Source organism: Amblyomma mixtum, chromosome 3 (genome assembly GCF_055824585.1).
Source record: "Amblyomma mixtum isolate Tamu chromosome 3, ASM5582458v1, whole genome shotgun sequence".
NCBI classification, from domain to species: domain Eukaryota; kingdom Metazoa; phylum Arthropoda; class Arachnida; order Ixodida; family Ixodidae; genus Amblyomma; species Amblyomma mixtum.
This window is the reverse complement of record NC_143014.1, coordinates 64,417,087-64,445,056: the sequence shown is the minus strand read 5'-3', so window position 1 is coordinate 64,445,056 and position 27,970 is coordinate 64,417,087. Positions and strand designations below refer to the sequence as shown.

The following is a 27,970-nucleotide window of genomic DNA, read 5'->3' as shown; positions in this document are numbered from 1 at the left end:
CGAGGCGGCGATAACAGGCGATGATTCTAAGTAGACATGTCGTACATGCTACGTCATCGCTGGGCGCTTACAACTGACGTAACGAAGCAACTGAGACACATAACGCCTTTAGTGACAACCTCCCTTGTGTTGTTCCCTGTGTATGCATGACGTCAAAACATCGAACAGAACGCATGCATTCCTGCAGTGGGGCAATCTAGGCGTAGCACGGATTAGACCGCTAATTTTTCACTCAATTCGATTTTATTGTAAAACATTTTATTCGTCGGAAAGAGCTTAGTGCTAAGAGATCGCTAACGCGATCTCGTGGTCGAGAATACGGGCGGAACTTCGGTTCTGGGGTCAGAGCTAGCCAACACGGCCTCCCACCGCTCGAGAGAAGGGCCGATAACTAGGTCACCCGGGGGTGGTTATATTTTGCAATCCCATAGGATGTGGTCGTAGTTGGCTCGTTGGCCGCAGTGTTAATTCGTGTTCTCGTCTAAAATACACGTTTGAATCTCCCTCCAAAGACGGCGCAACTGTAGCCGTTGTGGGCGGAGTTAGCGCTTTCTCCCTCGCCCCTTGCGCCCAAAAACTCCCGCGCTCTCGTTTTCGCTTGTTTGACAGCTGGTTGGCTTGGCTGGCTGGTTGGCTTGCTTGGGAGGCGCCGGGCGTTGGGGCTGAGCAGCATACAGAAGACGGCGTTTTCGTCCGAAGGCCTTTCTCTTTGCTGGGAACTACTAGTCATGGCCACATTCGTTCAAGACCACTTTCTCGTTGAAGATCCTGCGTTCAAGAAGCTGCAAGAATATTACAACAGCAATGGAAAGAAGCTCAATATGCCAGAACTATTTAAGAAGGACCCGGAGCGGTTCAAGAAATGCAGGTTAGACGTGTTTTTGCTTTTTTGAGTTGCAGTGGTTAATGTCGACTCCACATTTAAGACTTTCATTTCCTCATGCGTTCTTTAGAAATCCCTGATGTAACTCCGGCTGGCTCTGCTTTGGACGCATTCATCTTGTCCTTGTCTGACCTTGGGGTTTCCCGTGTGTTTGACTGGTTTATGCTACTTCCTTGACGCGAGGAAACAGGAACTCGACCGAAACCGCCGCTTTTCTTTCGGCCTTGTATCGCGCGGATCACCTTCTCTCTTTCTCTTTGCTCTTTTTCCCGTTGTTCGTTCGTGTGCACTCTTTCCCTCGGCTGTCGCAGCTCAGGCACATTCAAATGAGAGCAATTTTCTTGGTTTACTGCTGCCGGTAGATTCGCCTTGAGAGCGGCGCATATGCCTTTCGGAACAAAATGGTTGTTAAACTAAAGCAGCGTTCATTTTTCTCGTGCTTCTTCCACCATATTAAGGCTTCCTTCTGTTAGCCTATAGTAAAGAGGCGGCTTTATTAGTTCTTCGCTGTAGCAGGTAAATGAGAGCACTTCAACACCTCAGGCGTGCATTATTTCGTTTTCCTGTAACTATGGGGCTTTTTCATGTTCCACCTTGAGTGTTCGAGAGTGCTGTCAGATTTGAATTTCCCGATATTTTCGCTTTTTCCAGCATTAAACTAGATACCCCTGACTCTGGAGTACTTTTGTTTGACTACTCCAAAAACCTCATCAATGAAGAAGTCTTGGCAAAACTGTTTGACCTCGTCAAGTCCCGTAAGGTCACACAGGCCCGTGATGCAATGTTTCGAGGGGAAAAGATCAACTTCACTGAAGGGAGGGCAGTACTTCACGTTGCATTGCGCAACCGCAGCAACACTCCCATCCTTGTCGATGGAAAGGATGTAAGTAGTGGTTGTGCATTGCTCATACTGCAGCTTTGACTGTGTGTTTCAGAAAAGTAGTCAAGGTGAAGTTATAGTGCAGAATTTTTTTTTTTTTTTTCAATCAATATAGTTAAAGCCACGGTTGGACTTTGAGTTTTCAAGAAAAGACTTGGTACATTTGTTTCAGTTGCTTACATGCTGCCGAAACCATTGCATTTAGTCCTCACTATTGCGCTTGTTAATGTCTTTGAAATTGCATGTTAGGCCATATTTTATGTGTGTGCTTACGCATGCTTAAACCACTTTTAAGCCTCATGTGCCCAAGTAGTGACTTGGATAGGTTTCAGTTAAGTAGTCAATGTGAGCTATTGTTCCTGGCTGTACCTTGCTGGTGAAAATATTTGGATGTGTCATTGATGTGGTTAAAGTAGTCTGCTGGGCCTCTTTTTACATGGCTGAAACCACAGAAACCAGCGCAAACAAGGCAAAGGACTAAGAGCAGGTGCAGTCATCCAGTGGTGATGTGTCCCTATGCTCGTAATGGTCTTACATCTTGTTTCCACTGGGCAGACATATGAGAGTTATATGTGCGAGTTGTTCCAAGTTGTTGCTGTTAAATCTTGCGAGGTCTTCCTTTATTAGTACAGCTACTCAGTCTGTAGTTATTTTTTTTTTCTTGTTTGTTCTTGGCCACAGCCAAAGCTTTTGTTCCACTCATGAGTGAAACTTTGAAGGGAGAATAGGAGTTTCGTAATTCTCAAGTTGGCTTCTCCTTAATGCACTTTGCTAAACTAATGGCAGAACGGGCAGTTTTACAAGCTGGAAATATAGACTTCTCCATCCGCAAGGGAGATGTCAAAACAGCTCCTCCTTGGACTGTTGCAAACTGGTTCTGCTGCCACTTCCATCACACTAGCACCATGTGTACATAGCAGTCCAGCCAGCAATATGGCAACACCCAGTTAGCCCTTACTGGAAATTTCTATAAGCTCAGTTTGTGCGTTTTTCTGACATGGGCATGGTCACCAAGTAATAAACCATGTTGACATATCTCGTGTCTAAAAATGCATGAACTGCACTTCCATTTTCTGCTTAGAAAACTGCTGCTTCCACCATTATTTGGGCAAAGTGCATTGCAGAGAAGCCAGCTGAATTAGAAAACTCCTAGTGATCAGTGTTATGCAAGAGCTGAAGGAACTTGCCAAAAAAGGCAATTCCATACTTCTAGTGCACCCAACCTATCATTTTTTTTTTGTTTGTCATCAATATAAGTGAAATTGAAAATTGACTGTATATGTCTGTGGGTTAAAAATGTATGCGTAGTAAAAAACTAAGATGAAGTTTTTAGAAGCGTCTGTTATAGTGCTTTGTAATTGGTCTTGAGTCAGGTTGTAGAATAATTCCTGTCATAAAATAAACCACTAGTAACAGAAGTGCAGTTGCTGACTTACAGTATGTGTATTAAGCCACTGCAATGGCTTAGTGGTTATGGTGCTTGACTACTTGGCTGCTGGCTCGAAAGACGCGGGTTCGATCCCGGCTGCAGCGGTCACATTTCGATGGAGGCGAAAAGCTAGCGGCCCGTGTACCGTGCGATGTCAGTGCTCTGTGAGGAACTCCAGGTGGTCGAAATTATCTGGAGCCCTCCACTATGGAGGCCTGAGTTGCTTTGAGACGTTAAATCTCATAAAACCAAGCCATAGTGCATGTATTGGAAGTATTTACCAATATTGTATTTTTAAAAATAATTAATTTTATATTGCTGGTGGTAGTATAATGCACAACCAGTGCAGTGTTAAGTTTGCTCTCATTGCCTTCCCATGCCTGGCCAATGCTCATTCTTCTCGATTACTGAAAATCGATTCCATTTGTTACTATTTTTCTCTAAAAGAATTCACTGCATATTTATGACCAGTGTATTAAATTTGGTTGATGTGTCAGATGATTTTTTATGCTTTTTTAATATGGTGAATTTGCTTGACAATCCTTCAGATGCTGCTATTAGTTTTGTAGAACAATATCAGGATGTCTTTTGCCTGATATTTAGGTGACCAACAACAGTGATTTGTATGATGCGGTCTTGATAATTTTCTACTGCTGCATCATATTTTGTTTAGTTCTGTGAAGTGATAAGTATATTTTTTGTTATCGATGCCTTCATGCCTTATGTGCACGTGGAACATTTTTGTGCAGGTAATGCCCGGTGTCAATGCTGTGCTGAAGCACATGCGAGAATTCTCCGACTCTGTCCGCAAGGGTCAATGGAAGGGCTATTCTGGGAAATCCATCACTGACGTTGTTAATATCGGAATTGGAGGCTCTGATCTTGTGAGTGTTTGGTATAGTTCAGTAGGTGACACATCACACTGTGTGCAGCTAGGCTGGTGTCCCTTTCTTGTTGTTTGGCTGAATTTAATGTATGTTTGTATCAAACTTGCAGTAGTGCTTTATTCTGTGGGTTGCTGCTTGCATTATTGTTGGCCGTGTGCCATTGAAGGGGACTCATTTTGCCTTATATTAACTTACTGGACAATGCTACAGGGCCCACTCATGATCACCGAGGCACTCCAGCCATACCAGTGTGGTCCAAATGTGCACTTTGTCTCCAACATTGATGGTACCCATCTTGCAAAGACCCTGAAGAAGCTGAGTGCAGAGACCACTTTGTTTATCATTGCATCAAAGGCAAGTTCCGCAAAGCTTTCATTCTTGATTGGGGCAACAACAGTAAGAATGCAATTGCATGTTGTTGTTGTTTTTTTTTTCACTCCGTAGACGTTCACCACTCAAGAGACTATTACCAATGCTCAGTCAGCAAAGGAGTGGCTGATGAATCATACAAAAAATGTAAGGAATTGTAGCATCTATAGTTGTGTTTGGATGTTCCATAGTATGCTGCTTTGCATGGTGGGTTGTTTTTAACATGTACTGTCATTCCAGCCAGCTGATGTGGCTAAACACTTTGTGGCTCTTTCAACAAATGGTCCAAAAGTCAAGGAGTTTGGAATCGATGAGAAAAACATGTTTGAGTTCTGGGATGTAAGTGCTAGCTTATGTTGTGTAATCTTTTTTTTTTTTTTTTCCATGTATAAATGCTACAGATCTTCTCTCTATTTCAGTGGGTTGGTGGCCGGTACTCACTTTGGTCAGCTATTGGACTCTCTGTTGCTCTTTTTATTGGTAAGAATATGTAGCTGTCAAAAAATGTGGTTAGCTTTTTGAAGTGATTCATCCGGTCTAGCAAAAAGCATAAAAAAAAGTACCCTTATTTGTGTAACAGTACATCCGGTGGTTGTTGTTAGCTTAGTTTATTTCTTGCAGAACACTTGAACCTTTTCCAAGCATGCTTGGGTCAACTGAATACATATGCCTACAAAAGATATTATTCTGATAGACAGTAATGTAACTGTACTTAAAGATGTGGCATACTGAACTAGCTGCATTGAAATTTGAAATTATACTTAAACCTCTCTATAGTAAAGTAGCTCGGACCAGTAAAAATCTTTACTATATCAGGGTATTTTCTATATCACTTGTTGGTGATGTTAAAACTCTGACTATGCTCTGGCTGCTTACTGATCACGAAGCGTCTATAAAACAGACTCAGAAATACCGCACGTCCTACTCATATCGTCCCTTTATGTGATAATTATTATCAGTTATCACATGTTATCACGTTTTCTACATTGTTTACGTCTTGTGGAAGTACCACATTTACACGAATGCAACGTGGCTGCAAAAATAAAGCGAGTTTGATTCCATCTGAAACCAAAGCTTTCCATGATCATGGCGTCGTCTTCTGTAGCTTCAGCGTCATTTGAGAGGCAGTAGTTAAGAAACGCGCACGACACAAAACCGCCTACGCAGTTTCGCCGCGCCGCCGTTTTTTGCCGCTGCTTCTCCACGCTTCGCGCTGCCGTGCTGCGAACGCTCGCCCTTTACCTCCCGTTTCTACTCCTCATTGCACTTTTACTGGCTTTTCTTTCTCAGCGACCCACGCCGACTTCTTTCTACGTTCATATCCGGCTTTACTTTTCTGTGCGCGGCGCGCGCTTTCCCTCACGGCCTCAATGTCTTCCAAAAGTTGGCTTCTCCTAGCGGCTATCAGCGTGGTGGTGAAGCCACCTCAAAGAGCGCATTCTGTATCTATTTGCCTCGCAATCCTAGACTTCGCGCGTGCCGCGATGTCATAATTCCGTGGGCAGTACATCGCCATGGCCAGACGCTCTTTACTATAGCCGTTTCTTGGAAAAAAATTGTTACTATCATTGAAAAAAAAAAAATTTGTGGTTTATGGAAGCTTAAATGGGACTGCAGCTTCTTACTATATCCGAGTTTTTACTATAACCGAGTTTACTATAACGGGGTTCTACTGTACTGTGGAATGTCCTTCCACAGAATGAGTCTGCAAAAATACAATTTGAATATGATATAGTTGCACTCACTCACTGTGCAGATTTGTTTCTAATGCCCTTATACCAAGGGCACAACTGCAGTGGGGGTGGAGAGAGGGGGGGGGGGGGTGAAAAGTCAAAATGTGAGGAAAAGTGCAGGCTTTATGCATGTGGCTGCTACCAAGGGTAATTTAGTTTAGATCATTCATTGCTTTCAAACTGGTTAATTAGAAGTTAAACACCTTTTGCCTCAAAGGGATTTGCTGAGCACCTAATTTGCACCTGGTTGAAGTAAAATTAGCGTAAAGAGAGACAAAACATGTGAAAGGATGATGCACAAGTGCTATAACCAAACATGTAATTGTGTGTTCGTGGTTCTTGCATGTGATATGTTTTTGAATGTTTCCTAATTTCATGCTGTCTAGATTTTATAGTTTTATAATATAATTAATACTGCTATAATTTATAATATTTGGAGACTGAGCTTTGACTATGACGTCATGAAACACTTTGAAACTATGTCATTAATGCTCACTGTTCCGCGGTTTTCAGGTTTCAGAATAGGTGCTTTTCTTTGTAATTTATCCTTGGGACATTCGAAGGACGGGTTTCTAAAGCTGGCAGCACTGCTTCTAGGCTGGAAGTGTGTGATGTTTCTAACTGATAGGCTGTACTATAGCTCAGAGTGCTCAGCAAAGTGTTCTGGCGGTGATTTCTGGCAGTAATCTCTGGCTCTAGTACAGTTGGCTGGCCCAGTGTACTGTTTCTATACAAGGCTTTTGCTGGGTGGCATTTCATCCACCAAGATTCTTGCATCGACTAAACTGTTTCATAATGTTATAGCCAGTCCACAAAGTCTTGAATTATATTTGTTTCTGAATCTCGAGTGATGTGTTTCGGCAAACACCTGCCTATGGTACCATCTAGAGTGTTGGGCTAAAGTTATTGTATAGAAATTGATGTCCTGTGTGAACACTTTGTCACAGTTAGAATGTCTCTTTCTCTCTTGTATAGTATGCATTGTCATGGAAGCAGTGGATACATCATAGCAGTTAATAATGTGCAGCTAATTTTTGTATTTTTGAACTGTCACAGCCTTGGTCCATAGAGGGTGGAATTTCATATCTAAGGATTGTTCCAGTAGTGTAAAAAATTACATATACTTGATAATTCATTTGTTGCTCAGGAAAGGTTGAAATTTTTTGTCCTGCAAAACGTTGCAACTGTAGATGCGGCACTCATATGCTGAACTGAAAATGAAACACTCCTTGGAAGTTCGTGGTATTATGCTTACACTCTATTTTCTATGCATACCTGCTATGCATATTTGTGGTACTGGACCGATACGGAAAATAATCTCCTATATCAAGCTATCCAGTTAGGTCAGTGTGGTGAGAAACTAGTGCTTCGCTAATTAGTGCCATTGTAGCAACTGCACTTATAGTCCATGTTTTTTTTTTTTTTTTAATATTAGAGTAGCAGTTGCACGTGTAGAAAGTTAACATGTATGGACGTTTTATCTTCTGCTCTGTTGTCTTGGAAGGGCAACAAAGTTGGTGTAAAGAGCACCTGCTAAGAAGATAGGAAGGCGCTTCTTGTTCACCATATCGTGCCGCATTTTCTATTGACATCCTGGATTGGCTATGTTGTAAATGCTGTATGCAAAGGTTCAGTTCCTGGCTTGCTATTGGCGTAACATAATTGTGATGCTCCGTTATTGGCTTTTGATGATAATTCAAAGTGGTCTTTGATTTTAAAACTTTCAGAATTTTTTTGTGTTGCATTCGGAACTTTTGATCAGAACAGCTTCAAGGGGTAGATTAACTGGCCTATAATGCTCGCTGCTCTTACTCTCACTGGGCCCCAATATTGTTACGTTGCACAGTCGCGTGGCGGAGAGGACGTTGTTATGTTGCTGTGCCATTGACGACTACGAGGACGCTGCAGCTAGTGCTTGAGTGAATTGGTTTTGGTGTGCCTTCTGACTGCAGCCTGTCGAGCTTGCTGCTGAGCTAACCCCCGTAATATTACAAGGTCCAGCTACACTACATTGTATCACTTTATTTTGTGTGTGTAAACATGCAAGGTAATATTTTGAAGAAAATTGATTGGAATAAACGAGGCCCCTGGGTTGTTATGCTGGGTAATTTGGTCTTATAGTTGTGGTTAGGTATATCTAGAAGCCTGACTTTTCAGTGCTTATTTTTTTTTAACATTCGGTGGACTTTTACAATTTATTTTGGAATGTTTATTTTATTTTTTTGTGTGAGTATTGTTTTGTAGTGATGAATTTTGGGCTTTTTCAGCTAGGATTTTTTTTCTCTGATTTATGCAGTATTCTTTGTTACGGAAAGAAGCCCAGACACAAACAAAAGAAAGACACGGACAAGTGCTTGGCCATGTCTCTTCCTTATGTTCATCTGTGTTGGTGCTTTTTTCCTTATCAAAAAATGCACCAACTAGTCCAGCAAAAAGTTCTATGCAGTATTCCTGTGCACTAGAAAGTCTCTTAGAGTTTGTCGTCTTTTTTTTTGTTTTTTGAGCTTGAGCAGCAGTTGGTGCGTGATTAATTGGAAATGGCCGTGTTAGAGCTGTGTTTGCTGGAGGAAATGCTGTTGCCTAAATAAAAAGCAACGGTGAGGTAGTTAAGTGATAGGGCCATGAGGCAGAATTCTTAGTGAGGTTTGGTTCTCAAAACTTGGTTGTCACATTCTGGTTGGAGTCTGGGTTTGGCAACAGGGCCACTCACTACTTGGTTTGTGATGCTTATAGCTGGTTTTGCATTGATGTTAGCCTTTCATGGTTGTATATTTTGTCAGCATTCGTACATGCATTGGAAAAACCTCCAAACAACTGCAATGAAGTGGGTGATGACTGAGTGCAACTTATACGCGATAGCCAGTTAGCTGTGGCATGCATGTGGGGGCACTGGCCTTTTGCAGTTAAAACCAAACTTCAAAAAATGAATGTGACATACATTTATCATAATTTTTTTTTTTAAATTTAACTGAAAAATCGAACTTCTAGAAGTATCAAATGCAGAATGCAGGGCTTTGTGTTCTGCTAACAACTCGTATACAACTTGCACATTGTGTTGTGTTCTGATCTTAAGTTCTGAGTGCTTTGATCTAGGCCTGATGGAGTGTGAATTGAACTCACCAGAAGACTTACCAGTCTGTAACGATGTTGCTGATTTTGCAGAACAAGTTTGTCGAACCATTTGTGCATCAAGTTACTGGCTTTTTGGGATTTAGCGTGCTGTGTAAAAGAAATGAGCTATGCTCTCTTTCATGTCGGTTTTCACCAGAGAACTGCATAAGTACTTGGAGGCAAATAAACTTAAGCAGCGGCAGGGAAATTTTTCATAGTCATAATTAGTGCCATACATTGTTAACTTCATGAACCATCTTTAATGGGTTTTATGGTTTGTGCATTGACAGCTGTCTTGAAAGCACGCTTAATTTTACTGGCACCCTTATCATGCATGTTATGTTTTGATATTTATTATCTTATTGCAGGCATGGACAACTTTGAGCAGCTGCTTAGTGGCGCTCACTTTATGGACCAACACTTCCTGAAGGCACCAGTGGAGGCAAATGTAGGTACATAAGCTGGTCTGTCTCTGGCATGCTGCACGAATATTTCTAGTTAGTGAATATTGCTAGGTTTCGTGCGACTGTTCTGAAAGCATGAAAATGTCATTTAAGAATGTCATTTTTTTTTGTTTCAAACTAAACCCACAGACTCTTGCTTGAAAATTCTTTTGTTCTTGGAACTTCCCTTTCATGAGAAAATCGTAAGAACAGGAAAATCTCTGCACTGAGTCTGTTATATGACCCTCTCTTAAACTAAAAATTTTCACAAAATGCTTAGCATGGACTTGAGTGCAAACATAAAAAAAAAAAAAAGACCAGAGCCGAGTGAGGGGACTTGAAGTAACCTTCCTCTTTACTGTGTTGTGCTTACAGCAGACAGCTTTGCCAGCAAGCTGTCCTGTGTTCAGTGCAGCAGTTTTAAATGTGTTTGATGGCTACTACTGAGGTCACTGAGTAGTAACGCACAGAGCTCTTAAAATTGTGTGGATTTGTGCCTGTGTGCATAATTGTGAGCATTCATATACAGCACAAGATTGCTTGCCACCATTTGCAGGTACCAATTATTCTTGCTGTGCTTGGGGTCTGGTACCACAACTTTTTTGGAGCAGAGAGCCACGCCCTTCTGCCTTATGATCAGGTACTCATTCGTTGTATTATAATTTCTTTGTGCTATTTGTTTCAGTTAGCAGCAACTATTGCAGGAAGTGTGCCTGGCTATTTGCCTTTCTGTTCATTATTTAGATTTCTTTTCTTTTTTTTGCCAGTTAACAGTGCATTTGAGAACAATATTTGTGTGCATTTGACTGGCTAGAATGCACTCTGAAATTTAAGCAAAATTTTTAAGCAAAATGAATTCAGGCAAAGGCTGCAGCATTGCCATGTAACAGTGATGGAATGGTAGTTGACTTCGTACTAAGGCCAGTTGAGATTTTTTAATGGCCTTCATTTTAAATTTTAGCACACGAAAGCAGATTGTTGGTACTATTAGTTATTCAAGAGTACCTTAGGGAACTACAGAAATTATTGTATAAATGCAAATCTATGACTAGAGCATGGCTGCATTACCGGCTGATTTCTTGAAAGAAAACCAGTGACTGTTGTTACCTTGTTGGAAGTGCTAAGAGGGTTGCTGAAGAGTACTGTTGGGAATCTTAAATATGACATTTTGGTAGTTGTCATTTAAACACGATAATTATCATTAGGATATTACTCCTGAACCCTATCATGCAGTTGTAGAAAGGCTGCACAGCTTTCTCCGATTTTTGTACTTTGTGGAAAAAAATTGATCTTAAGCTAAAACCTGGTTTCACCATCACACTGGCGCAGTTCTGCTACCAACTAAGCTAATTAGGACGGCCAGTAGATATTTGAAGTTGAAATGATTTCAACCCAGCGATTTAGAATTTTGTCATGAAAGTTATACTCCTCCTTGGATGACTCCCCAAACCTATTGGAGTAATAAATATCATCTTTTAAGCTGCTGCTAGGTATGTGAACCATGCATTTACTCGTAACATGGAAATTATCGATCTTACAATTAGACCTACCTTCAGCTTGAAAAATTCCATTGTTATATAGGAAACCAAGAAAAATATTTTTGTGTGGAATGCTTCACAAGCTAAGCTTGAGAACAGTTCGAAGGTAGGTGAACTGTCCTGCTCCAGATGCACGCACCAAATGCAACTACTTTGCCCTTTTTTTGATCGGTTGCCTGAATGTCTAGATATTCTTGCTAACTATGGATTTATGAAAGAAACTGTTATGCCAGCTGTTAATTTTGGCCATCTTGTTCTTGTCAGTATTTGCACAGGTTTGCAGCCTACTTTCAGCAGGGCGACATGGAGTCTAATGGCAAGTACATCACTAGAAGTGGAAAAAGAGTAGCATACACAACTGGCCCCATTGTGTGGGGTGAGCCTGGCACCAATGGGCAGCATGCTTTTTACCAGCTCATACATCAAGGTATGTAAATGTCTCTTAAAAAAAAAAGATGCAGCCCAAAAGATATTTCTCGTATCATGTTTTGGAGTAAAGACTCATGGGCACTGATTACATGATTAGCACCAATGAACTGCAACTATAACTGGACGGCTCCGAGTGAAAGGCTTTCATCATTTAACCGTGTCAATTTACCCGTATTGGTGCAATCAGAGATATGTGTGCTTCGTGTGTAAAGAAGTAGCAGCCATACAAACGTAGCAGCAGTGCCAAGAATACAAAATAGGAGTGTTGTTACTTCACATCTTTTAGGTACCTTTTGGTGAAGGTCACATTCTTGTCCTTTTGTGGGCTGAACTCTTTTCGAATCTGCATTAACTGAGACAATTTACATGAAGCAAACAGATGACAGGGCTTTTGTCACTTTTAAATATTCACTAGATAGTGCTGACGAGATCAGAGAAATGCTTGACTCTTCGGGTGCGTGCATGGCTTTAGGTGCTGTTTGCTAAAAGGGAGTCGTCGTGCACTGCCGTACCTACATGCAAGTTCTGGGTTGAGCTCTTCGGGACACATTTTGTGAAGACTCCTGAATCTCTCAAAACCAGTCGCCCATCCATGTCTGCATTCATGTGGTGTAACAGGAGTGGTTTGCATTGCATTGCAACACATCAGTGGAATATGAGTGGATGCTAAGCATGCCTGCCTGTATTGTGCACTGGGGATATCATGAAAAATTCACTGATACTGTGTGCCATGAGGCAGATTGTGGCATTGGCATGAGCAGCAGTTGCTGTGTTTAAAGCAAAAAGTTGTATTGGCATCACAGAGGGGCTGCTTAAAAGGTCATTAATACTGTATTTCTTGTTTAGAATTTGCAAATGTGACATATGAGGTGCTTTTGTATGGGGCTTTTAGTGGAGAACTTAAAAGCGAGGGTGTGATTTTCATAGCATTAGAGTTCTAATCAGCATGCCACTAAGTAACAGCTGTGCCAATAGTCTAAAAGTCTTCATCAAAGCAGCATTTTCTTACAATGGCCTACTTCTGTTACCATGGACGTAGCCATGGCACAAGGTGTTTGTAGTTGGAACTCCTCTAAAATTTTAATTGTTGTGTTGCTCTTTTTGTTTAATCAAAGCAGCAGAATAAAATGCCCCCCCCCCCCCCCCCCCCCCTCTCAAAAAAAAATTTCTGGCTGTGTTGCGATGCTTAACTGTTGGTTTGAACCGGTAAACGGGACCAGCATGCTTTCTCCTATAATGGCCATTGCACAAAGAAGACTAAGGGTAGACATAATTATGCTTTGGCTGTCTATTCTTTGACGCTTTTGAATCTGTTAAGTAGTCTCTCAATTCATGCCCAAATTTCTTGACACATTGGTTAAGATTATAGTGTTTGTTGCAGTGGGTGGATACTTATACTCTTTTTTTTTTTTTTGTAGGGACTCGCTTGATTCCTTGCGATTTCATTGCTCCAGTCAAGACCCATAACCCAATCAGTCATGGAATTCATCATGAGGCAGGTGTCTAAATTCTGCATGCCATTCTTTAGAAAGTACGTTGATGCGATTGCAAGTGCCTTAGTTTTAACGGTTGTGGGCCCATTTTTCTTCAGATTTTGTTGGCTAACTTCCTCGCTCAGCCAGAGGCTCTCATGAAAGGCAAAACAAAAGAAGAAGCGAGAGCTGAACTGGAGAAGGCTGGGATGAGCCAAGATATGCTGGAGAAGATTCTTCCACACAAGGTCCTTTTCGTGTGCTTTTGTACTGTTATTTGCTTGAGGAATTGTTTCTAAGGGTTGCTTCCCAGTGTAGTTAAGCCTTTACACAGAAGCTAACTCTTTTGCTACCACGAAAAAACAAATTTTGAGTGTTCTAAATTAAGCATTCTTTCTTCAAGAAGTGAAAAATGCACTGTGCATTGTAATGCATCAGACTGTAGCTTATAGGTTATACTTCTAAACTGAAAAAATGCCAGAGTTGTGTGTGCAAAACGTATAGAAAAATTATTGGTTAAATATTCTGATAACGCAAGCAATACAAAAATAAGCCACTGCACTGAGCGAGAAGTTGATTACAAAAAATTGAAATATACAAAACATTGCACATGTTCTTAGCTACCATTCTTGTCATTTTCAGCTTTGTATATAATACAACACACTTTCCGTGGCCTTTCAAGGTAGGGAATATGACTGCTGAGCCAATAGAGAAAGCAGTCGCGTAAGAACGTGAAGTAGACATAGATCTGGAATATGCTGCATATTACACTTGTTCTGAGTTCTGTTCTTGTTTTTTGATTGCAGAGCTTGCAGTTCCTCCTTTTCTCCATTTCTTTTCAGTAGGTAGCTAATGGGTTCTGTGGGTGAAAAGGGGGCGTATTCTTCCTTGACATCGTAATCGAAAATCTGCTGGCGCATTTGGTAAAATATCTTGGCAGTGTGTTGCGAAGACCCTAAAGCACCAATAAAACTACTCTTCATTTACAAACAAAGTGCACTACATAAAATACAACGTGAACAGTAGAACGAAACACTTGTGTGGACGCACTATGTCCCACGCCTCTGAGACGAAGTCTCGCTATCAGAACTGAAATCCAATCATTCCATATTGTTGTGTAACTCACTGCTGCTGCTTTAAAAAGAAAAGGACTGCATCAGAGCCGACTAAAGCGCTCGCCGCAGCCTTTTGCCTTTGAGGGTTGTGCGGTGAAACAGATGCCATGATTGCCGACCAGTGGACAACATCAGGTCAAAGCTTTTTTGAGCTTGAGTTAGAAAACGAGAAAACAAAACTGAAACCAAAGAGTTAGTGTTATAAGCAAACTAGATGGCGCAGCTTGTCCAGGAGCGCAGACTTGGAAATGTCAGTCATATATGACCAATGGCCTATGACACAGTAGCAAATGGGTTAAGGCATGCACACTGCAGTTACGGAGGTTTCAAGAGCTCCAGAGGTTCATGAAGAAATTTTGAGTCTTGACATGCCAAGTGACAGGCTAATATTTAGATGAGTTAGCGCCCACCGGGGAGGTTTATTGGAAGTGAAATGCAAGCGTGCTTGTGTACTCGGTATTTTGATGCAGGTGGTTGAAATTAATCCAGAGCCTTACCTTGCATGCCTAACAAATGTTGGTTTGGTTAGTAAAGATCCATTACTTTTTAGTCGGGGTATGTAAATATTCTGGTTTAAAATTGGAATCTAATATGTCTAATTTTCCAATGCTGCTTTTGAATGTCTAGCATTCATATTCTCAAGTGATTTGAATGTTTCTTATTAACAAATAAGGAAAGCTATGTTATATGCGAACTTTAGTCAGTGGTGCTTTTTATTTTTTTTTCCTTTTTGCCGTGCGAGAACTTGCCATATAGAACAATCATCAGTGGTACTGTGTCTGTATTGGCCTGCAGAGCTTGCCCAGCCTGCCTTCCTCATTCTTTGTGCGTTGACACACATGCAGCTTGACAGTCAGTCGCCGCTGAGCAGAGAATGTGGCTGAAGAGAAAGAATTATAAATGGTGCAGACATTAGAATTGTTTATGGTGTTTATTAAAATTAGGCGAATGGAAGTTACTCATGCGGTAAGCAAAGCATTCGGTTTGTTGTCCTTTGAAAGGCCCTAGAAGGCCTTTGTGAGCCGATGTACTTGTGTCTGCTTCTGGTCTCAACTCGCGATTGTTAGGCGCTTTCCTCTTGTTTAATATTTTTTTTTATACCTACAAAGAGCATTGAGAAATGGCACAGTCACAGTGAAGGATTTGCAGGAACATTGCTGACACTCAATTTACTTTCAAAAACAGTTTTTGTAAGTAAAGCTGCATTTTGTTTCGCAACACTTTTTACTTGGTGTGCAGATCACCACATATGCCACCTTAGTAATTTCTGTTAGTGCCATCATTACAACTTACATTCAAGTGTTATGTGCAACCTCCTTCTTTTTCAATATTCTTTTTTTTCCTTCTGGATGAAAGTTGAGCGATTTGTGCTACTAGGTGAGCTTGCATATGCAGCTTACTGTGACGTGGCTAAATGCGACTTGCCAGATGCCAGGCATGTTTCATCCCTTGCTCTGACGTGTGCAGTGTTGTGAGTTGGTTACTATGATGTTCAAAGTATGCCCTGAACAGGAATCCAGCTGAAAGTTTTCAGTTGGGATCCTGCTGGCTGCATTAGGATTGGTTTATTGGCAGTTATTGAAACAAGTCCTTGCTGGATCTAGTTACTGCTGAAACCAGTTGCTACTGGTGGCAGTAGTTGCTGGAAAAAGCAGCTACCCAGGTAGCACCTAAATGTTAGAACATTATTTGTTCGGGCAAAATACTTGTACATCTTTTTCTTTCAACCTTCCTGAAACTGTACAAATAAGCATTAAATATTTTTTAAATGTTAAACACTCACAAAAAAGTTACAACATGCATGCAACTTTTCTTAAATTGTTAGTCACCTTGCTGGACCTGATCTGCCAATTCTGAGAGCACAACTTCAAACTGCACTGTACGAGAGCACTACAGTATACACAACTAATGCATAGAACTCATGCACACTCACCTTGCAATTGGTACCTTGGTTTCATGCTTATATGCCCTGCCATTAAGGTGTCCCTCACTTATAAGTGGTGAATGGTTAATAAGGAAAGTTTTGTGATTAAATTATGGCACTATTTATGCAATGTGTGGCAAGCACAATTTGATAGATTTAACTTCACAATTCTCGTGGTTGAAGTGCATAATTACGCTATGAACCAAGAAGAAAGTTCGAAGTTGGGTAGCAGTAAATTATCAGCTGGAACCAGTTTATCCAAGCTCAGAACCTGTAAACTGTCAACTGGTACCAGTAGACCCCAACACAAAGCCAGTTTTTGCTCTACTGGAACCACTTCAACCCACTGAAAACTTGTACAAAGCAGCACATTCCCATTAGAAAATTTTCACCCGGGGCTGCAGAAAAGAAAAAGCACCCAGCTTGAACGTTGTTCAGAGACAATGACCAGATTAACTGTCATGTGTATATTTCTCAGCCTTAGTTTTAAGACATAGCTTGTGGCCTCAATGATTTTGGTTCATTGTTAGTGATTCAAGTAGTACATCTCATGAATATGCTGCGAAGAAGGAAATTAATGTCATTTTTTTCTTGTGTAAGCAGCTTCCTCTAATTTTTTTTTTTTTTTCTGAGCCCTCAGTGTGCAATTTGCAGTATTAAAATTCAGTGCAAGCCCAAATTTACCCATTCCCTTATCCTTGATAATGGGCTGGGTTGCGATATGTCTCGCACCATGTGAAGCACAGTGTATTTCATTGTTTTTCTATTTAAATGAAAAAGGTTATTCATTTTTTTGCGAGGAACTGTTTTATTGTTGAGATAAGTGCATCTGATTTTGCTTGCTTAGCTATACTCTTAAAAACATTAATATTAAACAGTTCAAACCATTCCAAATTTATTGTTGCACTGTGTAGCTAAACTGCACTGTGTAGCATTTTCTTTAAAGTGGAGCAAAAATGGTGTTCAATGTTTCGTTTGCAAACTTGCAGACAAGCCAGAGCCATGAAATGAGGTGTGAGGTTTGCGCCTTCTTCCTCTGCTACAATCTCTGATGTCTTGCAATTGCACCCCACGCAGTTGAAATTGGTCTTGTGCACTCCCTGTGGCATTTCCCTCAGACAGGGCATTTCATGGGGTTGCCAATTGTGAACATTACTGAATTTCTGTTGCCTTCGCAAAAGCTACACAATAATATTTGTGTTACGCCTGAAACCTTTGTAAAACTGGGAATGTCTTACTTGCTGCGTGGCAGCTCGGAGCAAGACACCTTGTATGTTCTGTTGATTTCTGTTGTGCTTGACATGTTTGCAGTATGCGATTTTCTGATTTGCGCATAATCTTTCACAGGTTTTTGAAGGCAACCGACCAACTAATTCAATTCTTGTGGATAAGGTAACGCCATTCAGCCTAGGAATGTTGGTTGGTAGGTACAGCAAAATATGAGAACTTGTGCTTTAATCATTTTTGTCTACTAATTACCCACTTCATTCTGCAGCGATGTACGAGCACAAGATATTCACTCAAGGCATCATTTGGGATGTCAATTCCTTTGATCAGTGGGGGTACGTCTTGTTTTGCATAGAGAGCTGCATTATTCCCTTACGTGATGCATTATCCATGTACTGGAAGTGTATTATGTTTAATACTTGTTTTATTTTCCAGTGTTGAACTGGGCAAACAGCTGGCCAAAGCTATCCAACCAGAGCTGAAGGGCAAGAACCAAGTATCCACTCATGACTCATCCACAAACGGCTTGATCAACTTTATCAAGTCATTCAACTAGCAACTTATTACTGGTGCCACGGTGACGTTGAATATACCGAGTAGTTTTCTGTTTTGTTTTCACCAGCACCCAACTTGTGTCAGTAACTAATGCAATGTGTAGTTTTGTAAAGTGGTTTATGGATGGACTTCAGTTCTGCTTGAGGAAATGTACAATTTCCTGTTTAGTGTGATGGAGGAAATAAGTGTCTGCACACTGCCCATAGCATTCTTTCTTGCTGCAATGTGAAAGAGGAAAAGTCTTCAGATGCATTTTGTTATAATGCATGAGTGAAAGCTGTGTGAAGTCTCATTGAGAAAGTTTATTATTCTTGGAAATGACTAGTGGAGCAAATCAAGCCTTGAGATGTCTTGGGAAGTGCAGCCTGATACTCTTCAGAGTTTAGGTGTACTGTTCCAGATCAATAAAGCCATTGCTCAGCCTTTGTTTCTTTAACCTGTTAACCATTTACTTGTCATACTCGTAATTTTTTCAATAGAGCTGGTGTAGGAAAATATGGCTTGTGTGGACAGTTTAATTATGCAGAGCGCAGTGCAAGTTTGTCTGGTGTATTTGTTCTCTTCTGTTAGCAGATGTGAACAGTGAATTTATCACTAGCTTGTGGATTGTACTCTCTGCTGTAGTGACAGAAAAATAAAGTGTTGTGACAGGCATATTGTGCTTGCTTCCTGTATTAGAACTGTCCAATTTTAGGGCACGGGACAGGTGCAGGATTAACAGAACACTAAACCGCACATTAGCATTAATACATGCTTGAGTATGCTGGCTTAACCATTGACAGATGCCACTTGCTAAGCCAGCATGACCATGTCAAACCAATGAGATTGCTTATGATATAATTATTACCTAGAACTTGATTTTAAAGGTTCCGTAACGACATCAAGGATGTTGCCTGTGTGTCGAGTAATAACTGCAGCTTGCTTGAAGGCATGAAATCCAGGACTAAGCGATGAGGGGCTAGTTGGTAAGACATGATTATAAAAAGTTCAAAGTTCTTCTGTGTGTGCACAAGATCTTGCATGACCTGAATAGGGTGGGAGGTAAATGTGATGCGAATGTTATCTTTTCTGCTCCATGCAAGCTGTCCTATATCTGCCTATTAGCGAACAAAGACAAAAGTAGTCTGAAGAAAGCAAGATGAGTCAAACACAGAACCAAGTATGTGCCCTGCAGAACAGAACTTGTTTGACATACCATTCGGCTGCGGTTCCATGTATGTAGGCCAGGCAAGACGCTGCATTAAATGTTTTCTAGAGCACAGCAACTCTGAGTTCGCATTGTGGGCAGCACTTGCCTATACATTGCCAGTCGTGTGAAAAGAAAAAAAAAAGAAAAATGTATGCCACTTTTCAAGCATGCAAAGATTATAGGCAGCGCAAGGGACAAAAAGGCACGCAAAATCATTGAAGCCTTACACATCGTAAGTTATGGGCCTGAAAAGTGCGTTAGTGAGGCATTGATACACCTGTACAAGAAAGAGCTTCAAGCCGCCACGGTGGCTCAGTGGTTATGGCGCTCTGCTGCTAACCCTAAAGACGTGGGTTCGATCCCAGCCGCGGCAGTCGAATTTCGATGGAGGCAAAATTCTAGAGGGCCATGTACCGTGCAATGTCAATGCGTGTTAAGAACCCCAGGTGATCAGAATTTCTGGAGCCCTTTACTACGGCGTCCCTCATACCCCGAGTCGCTTTGGGACACAAAACCCCCTTAAACCATAAAGAGCTTCACTTTCTTGGCTTGAAAACATGACTTCATTGGGTGTAGTGCTTGAGTGTTTGTTGCGTATGCATTTTGCTGTTGAAGGAATGAGGCGCCGCTCCAATAAATCAAGTGTTCTACGCTCATCCTGTATACTTCTCTTCTGTGTTCTGTCCTCTGCGCAGTTTCGTTTTAATCATTACTTTAAGATAATGTTTAAATGTACATACACTGTGAAAGTTGGTTAAAGACTAAACTCACATCGCTACTAAACAGATGTACAATATTGTCATGTCCCTTCAAGCTTAAAACGTAGTTTTGAAGACCATGTGGAACAGGTGTAGCACAAACACTGCTCTGGATTTCTGCAACAAGCAAGCTGGGGGCACAAATTTTTCCCAAATATAAATCGTACAGACCTTTTCAAAAAGAGGTGGAGGGGCACCACCATATTGGCACTGCGCTATGCTCGTAGTACAGGAGAGTTCAGGATTAAGCTCCCCCACGTTCTCCGCGCAGCCCAGAAAAAGTCTTCTTGAATGGTTGTGAAAAGGCCTACAGATAGTTAGTGCGTGTCACTGTGGGCACCAACTGTGGACGCAGAGCCTAGCTTCCAGTGTTAGCTGGAGGAGGTGGTGATAAGCAGTTTAGGTGAATGTGCAGTTTCTGTCCTGCTTCTGGTCCCAAAGATGACAGCCACTCTTGAGATGTCGGTGCAGTGTATAAGCAGTGGGGGGATGCACACCTTGCCTTAGTGATGTTTTTGAACCCTAGACATAGGAATTCATTGAGCAGAGCACAATTTGTGCTGAAGTCATTCATAACAGGATTGCAGCTCAGCCTTATTACCTTCCGACAACTGCAGAGTTGGTCCTGGTCAAATGAAATTTCATAACTGGGCTGCGCTAAGACCTGAAAAACCTTTCACAAAAGCCATGCTGCAAATGTAATAAAAAATGTGGTGTCAAGTATTGGATGCAATAAGGCACAGGAGCCATATTCCTTAGCCAGGGGCATGCAGCAGAAATGGGAGCACACAACATGAGCAACATAGCTGCATAGCAGCATTCCTGTCATTTATTTTGGGTGCCTTATATACAGATACAAAGCAGTTGAAACAAGTGGCTAATTTTGGACGCTCACTTCTAACCACTACCAATGTACAGTGACCTAGAGCTGCAAATTTTGCTAAAATACAGCATTTTCACAGCATACCTCCACAACGCTGCACATTTCTGGTAGCGCTTTTTACAATAAGCTGGACAATAGCATCAATTATGATGACATTCACAGCACACCTCTGCCACGTTGTACATTTCTGAAAACATTGTCATTACAACAGGCAGCTTAGTAGCATCAATTCATCATGACATTCAACAAAAATATAAAGCAACTAGACAACGCCAGCATACGACGTCATCAAAGTGCGATGTGCGGCAAGCACGATGAAAGCCAATATGGATAATACACAGCGCCAATGAACACGTCCTTTTGCGAGTGTCGAATGAGCACGAACGTAGCCCCTACACCATAACATACTCGTTCTGAATGACCTGAGCACACTCCGCCATCAGCTCCTTGTAATCGGCGTGCTCTTTGATCATGGTTATGACCAGCGCTCGCTTCATTCCCACCGCTGTAGCCATGTCACGTCGCGAAGGCGTGAAGATGTAGGGCAGGCCTTTCTCTTCGCAGATGCCAGGAATGTGACTGAATATGTCGATTGGATGGACGTCACCAGCCAATATCACCAAGCCATGTTCTCCTTTGCGGAGCTTGCTTTGCACCTCTTTCAAGCCAGTCAAGAGGTAGCCCTTGTGTTTCGCAGCTTTTTTGATCAACTTGTACAACTTCTTCGTGAACTTCTTCGTGGCCATGGGCTTCGCAATAGAGTTGACAAATGCCAATTTTTCCTCATAAGTCAGAGAATCCTGCCCACCGTTTTCGACGGCACGTGCAGATTCGTCCAAGCCATCTTCCACATTAGCAGACGCATCATCTTCCACTTTCTCTCTCTTGATTTTCTTCGAAACCTTCATGACGGAACCTCCCTCTTCATAAGTATCCTCAGTTCGTTCTCGTTTGATTTTTGGCATACTGAACAAGAGCGTGGGTCTACCGTACGCACTGAGCTCAAGCCTCGTTGTCTCGTTGAACCACGTTGTCGGCGGAAAACAAAACACAATCGCTGCAACCGCTCACCTCAGGGGCTTGAATACATAGTTCCACTGCCCATCCACCACATGAAGGCAAGAACAACATTAAAATAAACAGAAAAGTTAACATAATGTGAATTTGTTGTAGACAAAACCAGTCACTATGCCAAAGATGTTTTGCACTTTGTATTAATAACGAAAAACGACCCTTGACGCGGCACTATATTTTTGATCGGAGAAGCCACAGGGCGGATAGGGTGAGGATGCATTTCTCAACGCTCAGTGTTGACATGTCTAGACAAAAACATGGCTGGCCACGAACTTACCTTTTTAAATAATAAGCCGTGACTAAGATCATATATATTTTTATTAACGCTGTTGTATTTTGAGCCTGCAATTAATATTTGCCAGTGCAATGAAAGGTGGTTGTGGGTGCATGTATGTACGCCCGCACGCATGCGCCGTTCGAGGGGGCTTGCCTCGCTTGCCTTTCTTGCCTTTCCAAACGGCGTGTGTATCGGTCGTGTCGACTATCTGGTGCACCTCGGTGGACACCCGCAGGAGAGTTCCCCTTTTTTTTAATAATCCCTCCCTCGCTCTTCTCGTAGCAATCAGTGTTCGAGAAGCACGGGGTGGGCATTTCTGTACGTACTGTGTGTTTGGTCCAGTGGATGGATCCTAGTATTGGCTGGTATCAGCCTGAACATTACGGGCCGGCTCTGCGACTGTGGAACTCCATCTGGGAAACGCAGCAAGGCTTAGAAACGATGGATCTCAACAACTCGAATTTCCGTGCTCCTGAGTATATCCCCATAAACAGTACTGTAGCAAGTGTCACAGAGCCGAAGAAAGCCGTCAATGGACAGAACGAACTGACAAGTGGCGCAGACAAGTTCTACAATCCTACGAAGCGGAAAAGAGAAAACCGTGCAAGCACGTATGCTCTCAATAGGAACCAACACTTGATCAGTCAATATGGCGGCACGCCGTGGAGAACTGAGGTGAAACACTTTCGTCCGGGAATTCTCGGGTAAGTGACAACTCCACATGGAAGATAAGTCCGTCTACCTGTTAAACCCGTAGTGGTCATAGGTGGAGGATTGACTGCTCTTATTTGCTCGCATTGCTGGCGCGCGCTGTGAATCACGTGATAACTATGGTGAGGCTTGTCGAAAAGTGTGTGTGTACGCACAGTTTAGGATTGCCGGTGATGGGATTTTGCCATCGGTGGCAAAACTGCCGTCTCCTACGCTTGCCAGACAGGTAGATTGTACTCCACGTCTTCGTTCGAGCATGGTGTGTGGATCGCACGCTGTTCTCCGCAACTCGGGAAAAACACGTGCGATTCTCCAAGTGCTCTCAAGTATTGCCATCAGCTAGCCCTGTCAGCGCGGAGCTCGCGTCTCAAAACAGGCAGCATGTCAGTTTCCCGTGTTTTTTTTTTTTCCCCCACTATAGCATGTGCGCGTGTGGGGTACGCAGGGAAGATTAACTGCTTGTTTGAATCAGCGTCTTGTTTTTTACGAGCCACACCTTCGATGACCTCCCAGGCTTTTACTTCGCTCAGTCGTCTCGTCTGCTGCTGGCCACGCGGCTGTGTTGCGACGTGCTGATTAAGGCCTAATTCGCGGAGCGCTAAAAACATGGAAAAAAAAAAAATGACTAGAACAGCGCGCAGTGCGCTTGTGCAGAGAGTATTCCAAGGGGTGCTAAACTTTGGTACTTTGTACACGTGGTGCCGGAGAATCCACGTTTAGTTTTTGTGCTGTTAAATAAACGCTGTAGAGTTTTTTAAAAAGCAGGCGCTTCAAATCACTTATCTCACGTTATTGGAAGTGCTTAAAATGGCATTTTGTGCAAGCCCATTTTAACGTTCAAAGCATTGCTCTGCTAAAGCTAAAAGCGGGGGAGAGGCATATATTACGGAACCAGCCCCGTGGCCTGCGCGCCTTTCATTTCGTGAGGCTAGCGGTATAATGTCAGAAGTAAAGTTTTTTGATCAGGGGAAGTAAAGAATACTTTGGTTTGATTGTTGTTATCAATTTGGGTTGAAATGCAAAACAGATATTGAGCACAGTGAAGCATGTGCTCAATGTCTGCAGCAAATGGCTGACCAGGAATCTGTGACCTAGTGAAAATTTTTAGCAACAGATTGAGTATATATTGCCATTTACATTTGTCTGTAATACACATTTCATTACTGGCCTTGACACACTTGTTAATGTTCACTGAATGGGGAAATAATTCGAAAATGTCCATATGCCATATTTTTGCTGTGATTTCAGACTGGCTCTGACAAAGATTGTGTGCTGGGCAAATGATTTTTTTCATCATGCATCTTGCAAACCTGTAGGTAGTTTAGTGGTAGAGCAGGTGGAGCTGGGTCGCGTATTTTACGTGCGTGGTTTGGCTTCTGATTTTAGTCTGTTCTGACATGCTGTTTTTGTTGCTGTTTTTTTTTTAGTTGTAATTATGCTTTCATCTTTTCATCTTTCATGCTTGTTTGCAGGTGCTTGCAGCAGCATCACCCTTTTTTTGCTAATTGCATGCTCTTTAACGTACTGTCGACACTAAGTGAAGGAAAGGCTTAAGCAAGGTTTGGCTGAGAAAGACTTGCCATACCTGCTTTTGCATGGCTACTGCAGCAGCAGATCGCATGTTTCTGTGTGGTGTCCACTGAGAGCTTTCTGTACCTGTTTTCAAACTTCATATGCTTGTTATTGTTCTTCTGCAGGGCGACAGAATTTCTTCAGTTGCCTCCTGTGATGCATCTGTACTCCCTTAGAAAATTGTGTTCTTCATGTCAGATGCTCTGTACACGTGCTGGAATGACAGCCTTAATGAGGCTATGTGCACATTGAGCTGCATGGCATAGGGTCAGGTGACGGCTGTGGGGCTACCAAGAGACTGTCATGTGGCCTGAACACGTCCATGCCAGCAAATATCATTTGGCTCTCAAAAATACTGTTTTCCCTTTAGTGCATGTGAGGAGCTGCGGTGCACTGGAAAACATGACATACAACATGCATCCATTGTCAGAACTGGGAGTGATTGCCGAGGCTCTGACATCTGAGATGTTATGTTGGCAGTTCATAGAGTGAATTTTATTTGATAGGAGGCCTTATACCCTCATTTTCAATTACATTAGTTGAAAATGACATTTGCATTTGGATTCTTTTTGGTTCTGGAAGTGCTATCTCAACAGCAGAGCCCTAGCACTCACACAGTTTTGTGCAATTTATTCTAATTGGACAGAAGTGTGATGTTAGTAACGAAAATTATTGGAACAATGGTAATATGCCTCTAGCATTTTTATTTAATTACCACTGATTTTGTAATACTAAAAATAAATACCTTGTGACAAAACTAGCAATTGACCTGTTGCCCATGCTTGCTCTCAATGCCATGTAACCATGGCTTCCCTGCATGCCACAGCCTATTGCTGCTGTTTGCTGCGAGTTCACTGAATTAATGCCTCTTCATCATGAAGAACATAACTGTTTGGAGAGTGAATGTCACTTTTCTTCTCACATAAGAGATATTATAACGCAGCACTACGATTTTGTGCATTAGCCACCAGCAGTTTGTTGCTTGCATTAGCTGCAGTGCTGCTATGGGTAGTTTTTGTCCTACTGACTTTTGGCTTTACTTGCCATGATTACATGGTTATTGGCAACGTCAGTAAATTCGTGTGTAATTGTTATAGCCTTTTTACTGTATACTGTAAAATGTCGTTTAACTTAATGATATTTGCAATGAGTAACTATATTCTGAAACATATATGTTTCAGAAGGCACTGGTTATGTTTTTTAAACACCATCATTAGGAAATGACCTTAGTTTTTATTATGTGGCGGCATATAAGGAAAATTATATTAAGATAGGGAAATGTCTTTTGAGGCTAATGGCATCAAATTTGTGAATGGTTTTACATATTTACGTGAATATGCCATAGTTACCTAATGGCTGCTACTTTTTTAATGTGTGATGTTTCACATGCTTTCTAGTTGAAATATTTCATTTCTTCCAAAGCTGTTAGATTCAACATAGTTTTTGACAATATTATGTACTTATAGGTTTTTACCAAAATGTTTTTCCTATCACAGGAAGAACTGTGTTGTGAAAAGTTTCAATTCTGGGTCACCTGAGCTCCTATATGCTGAAGTAGCTGAAAAGTTGCAAGAATTTTTTTCATTAAATTTTACCTTGTATTAACATTTTAAGCTGGAACTTAGTGGAAACGGTGTGCACTGGCCCTGGCACTGCTTGCGCTTAGGTCAGTGGGAAGTTCTGTTTTTAGTGGTTGGACTTAGTGTACTAAGTGGTCCAAATGGCATCCTGCAATACCATCTTTTTTCTTTCTTTTTGTCATTAGAATCGTCCAACTCGCTAATTGTTGGAAGTTTTGCATGTCGAACACTTTGATGACAAGCACACATTTAACTCTTCAGTGTAGAGCTCGTTGGGTGTCAGTTTGACGCTGCCAGAAACTAGAGCTGTGTGTGTGAGCTCTCTCCAAAGCCTATTTTGCAGCGTTGAAGGAGCATGGACGCTTCTAGCTAGATGGGCTATCTGGGTGTCATCGCCCCTGAAAGCACCATGCTGTCACTGCTTTTGGAGTGACATCGTGTGTCTTATGCCTTAGGAGAAGGACAGCGTATGCAGCGATAGCTATCATGCATTTGTTGCCAATGTTATAGCCTCCACAGAACATCTTAGAACAGAAGGAGACAAAATGTAATTTCTTTTAACCCATTGGGGTGGTTAGTCTATGCTGTCAGTTTTACTTGTATTTTAGTTTTGTGGCTCTTTGAAAAACTGTAATTATCCGCAAGTGTTGTCAAAGCAGGCAAAGGTTCCTTTGCTAGCTTCAGTAATTCACTTTTTAGCCAGAAGTTTTCAATCCATAATAGCCAGAATCCTCAGTGCTGCCTCCTCTTGGTTGGATGGCTTTCTTCCATTTGAAACTCATTCATTAACTTGTGAAGGAACTGCTGCCTTTAATCGTGCCACTTTTCTCGTCGTTGATTTATGGGTTTGGCTGCTTTGAGCTGCTAGTTAATGTAATGACAGTAGCGTTTACTATTCAGTGGAAGTAATGCATATCAGAGCTATATAGTGCTTCACTGATCTACTGTTGTCTCAGGCTGGCATATCATATCATAGCTGAAGCTCCCCCAGGCTAGTTTCTTGCTACATTCGTTGTGGCACGTGTACAATGCATCCATTGCAGCTGCAGCCTGAGTGCGGCCTTATATGGCAACCATGGTTCCTCAGATGTCTTTATGATTTTGTCTAAAAATAAATGTTTTTTGCATTGTTTGTGCAGTCATACGGCTATGCACAATGTGAAACGCACAAAATTTTCAAGAAGGTACTTCACTTCGAAAGACAGGACCACAGACTGGTAGCAGGAGCGAGTGGTCATGGCTAGCATGTGCCTAGGTTGATATGCATTTCTGGACTTGCAGCCTCATTGTTGTACGAGCCATTCATTTAGCGTGTGGTGTCACACTTGAGTAGAAGTTGCACGAATCTGTTGTCTACCATTTGCCCTGTGCATGCTCAGTGGTGGAAATCGCTTATTTGAGGCTGCTGCATGAAGGACTGGAGGAGCTGGGAGATATACTGACTGAGAATGTGAGAGGGATCTTGAATCCGGTGCCAGCATTTCGGGGGAGTTGTCTTTGAAACAAGCACCGAGGTTCTGATTAAAAGAACCTGGGCAAGAGCGTCTGCCCCGACATAAGCAAGCAAGTTCCATTGTTGAAACGTTGGCTCCTGAGTTCCGCCCATATCTAGAGCATGTCAGGCTTCAGTGCCAGGTAAACCGATGAACCGGATGCTTGAGCCTTTAGGGACTCTGCACTGCTTGGGAATAAGCCCTATTGGTGGCTGCATGAATGGATTTGGTGTGGCATAGCGCATAACGCCGAGAAGCTCTTGTCCCCAAGACCACAGTGAGTGAACGGCTGTGGCTCCTATGAACTTTGCACGGATCATCAAACTGCAAGGGCTCTGCAACCACAACACATTGGAGCGATACTGGTGAAAGCGAGAAGACTTGGAAAAAGCTGCTTGGTCACTTTCTAAGCTGGAAATCTTTGTGCTCCAACTATAG

At 42.0% G+C, this 27,970-nt stretch overlaps 3 protein-coding genes across 4 annotated transcripts in view; 2 read left to right on the top strand and 1 right to left on the bottom strand.

Annotated features, from left to right (window-relative positions):
- The first annotated feature begins 604 nt into the window (after positions 1-604).
- On the top strand, positions 605-18,649 carry Pgi (glucose-6-phosphate isomerase). Of its 2 annotated transcripts, none has more exons than XM_089579479.1 (15): positions 605-868; positions 1,535-1,766; positions 3,942-4,076; positions 4,290-4,433; positions 4,524-4,595; positions 4,689-4,787; positions 4,868-4,928; positions 9,661-9,740; positions 10,292-10,375; positions 11,538-11,700; positions 13,121-13,197; positions 13,294-13,422; positions 17,561-17,636; positions 17,709-17,775; positions 17,876-18,649. In XM_089579479.1, the coding sequence occupies exons 1-15, from the start codon at positions 729-731 to the stop codon at positions 17,994-17,996; spliced, it is 1,680 nt and encodes a 559-aa protein (XP_089435605.1). In that variant the 5' UTR covers positions 605-728; the 3' UTR covers positions 17,997-18,649. The 2 variants fall into 2 exon arrangements, with proteins under 2 accessions (XP_089435605.1, XP_089435606.1); XM_089579480.1 differs by lacking the exon at positions 605-868 and adding an exon at positions 1,106-1,399.
- A 2,087-nt stretch (positions 18,650-20,736) lies between these two features.
- On the bottom strand, positions 20,737-21,844 carry NHP2 (NHP2 ribonucleoprotein). The gene is made up of 2 exons (XM_089579481.1): positions 21,039-21,844; positions 20,737-20,992 (listed from the first exon to the last, which is right to left on the bottom strand). Exon 1 carries the CDS (start codon positions 21,788-21,790, stop codon positions 21,218-21,220), a length of 573 nt encoding a protein of 190 aa, XP_089435607.1. The 5' UTR covers positions 21,791-21,844; the 3' UTR covers positions 20,737-20,992; positions 21,039-21,217.
- Positions 21,845-22,201: 357 nt separating this feature from the next.
- LOC149350445 (terminal nucleotidyltransferase 4B-like) overlaps positions 22,202-27,970 on the top strand; it is a 55,791-nt gene continuing 50,022 nt past the window's right edge. The window contains exon 1 of the mRNA XM_089579478.1: positions 22,202-22,880. Coding sequence (XP_089435604.1) covers positions 22,522-22,880 — 359 coding nt within the window. The 5' untranslated portion in view covers positions 22,202-22,521. The remainder of the gene's footprint in view (positions 22,881-27,970) is intronic.

Bases quoted from the DNA above. Each gene is read 5' to 3' on its own strand.
- Pgi (XM_089579479.1), top strand. From the start codon at position 729: ATGGCCACATTCGTTCAAGACCACTTTCTCGTTGAAGATCCTGCGTTC. The intron at 4,929-9,660 runs GTAAGAATATGT...ATCTTATTGCAG, and splicing joins CTCTGTTGCTCTTTTTATTG to GCATGGACAACTTTGAGCAG. The intron at 9,741-10,291 runs GTAGGTACATAA...CACCATTTGCAG, and splicing joins AGGCACCAGTGGAGGCAAAT to GTACCAATTATTCTTGCTGT.
- NHP2 (XM_089579481.1), bottom strand. From the start codon at position 21,790: ATGCCAAAAATCAAACGAGAACGAACTGAGGATACTTATGAAGAGGGA.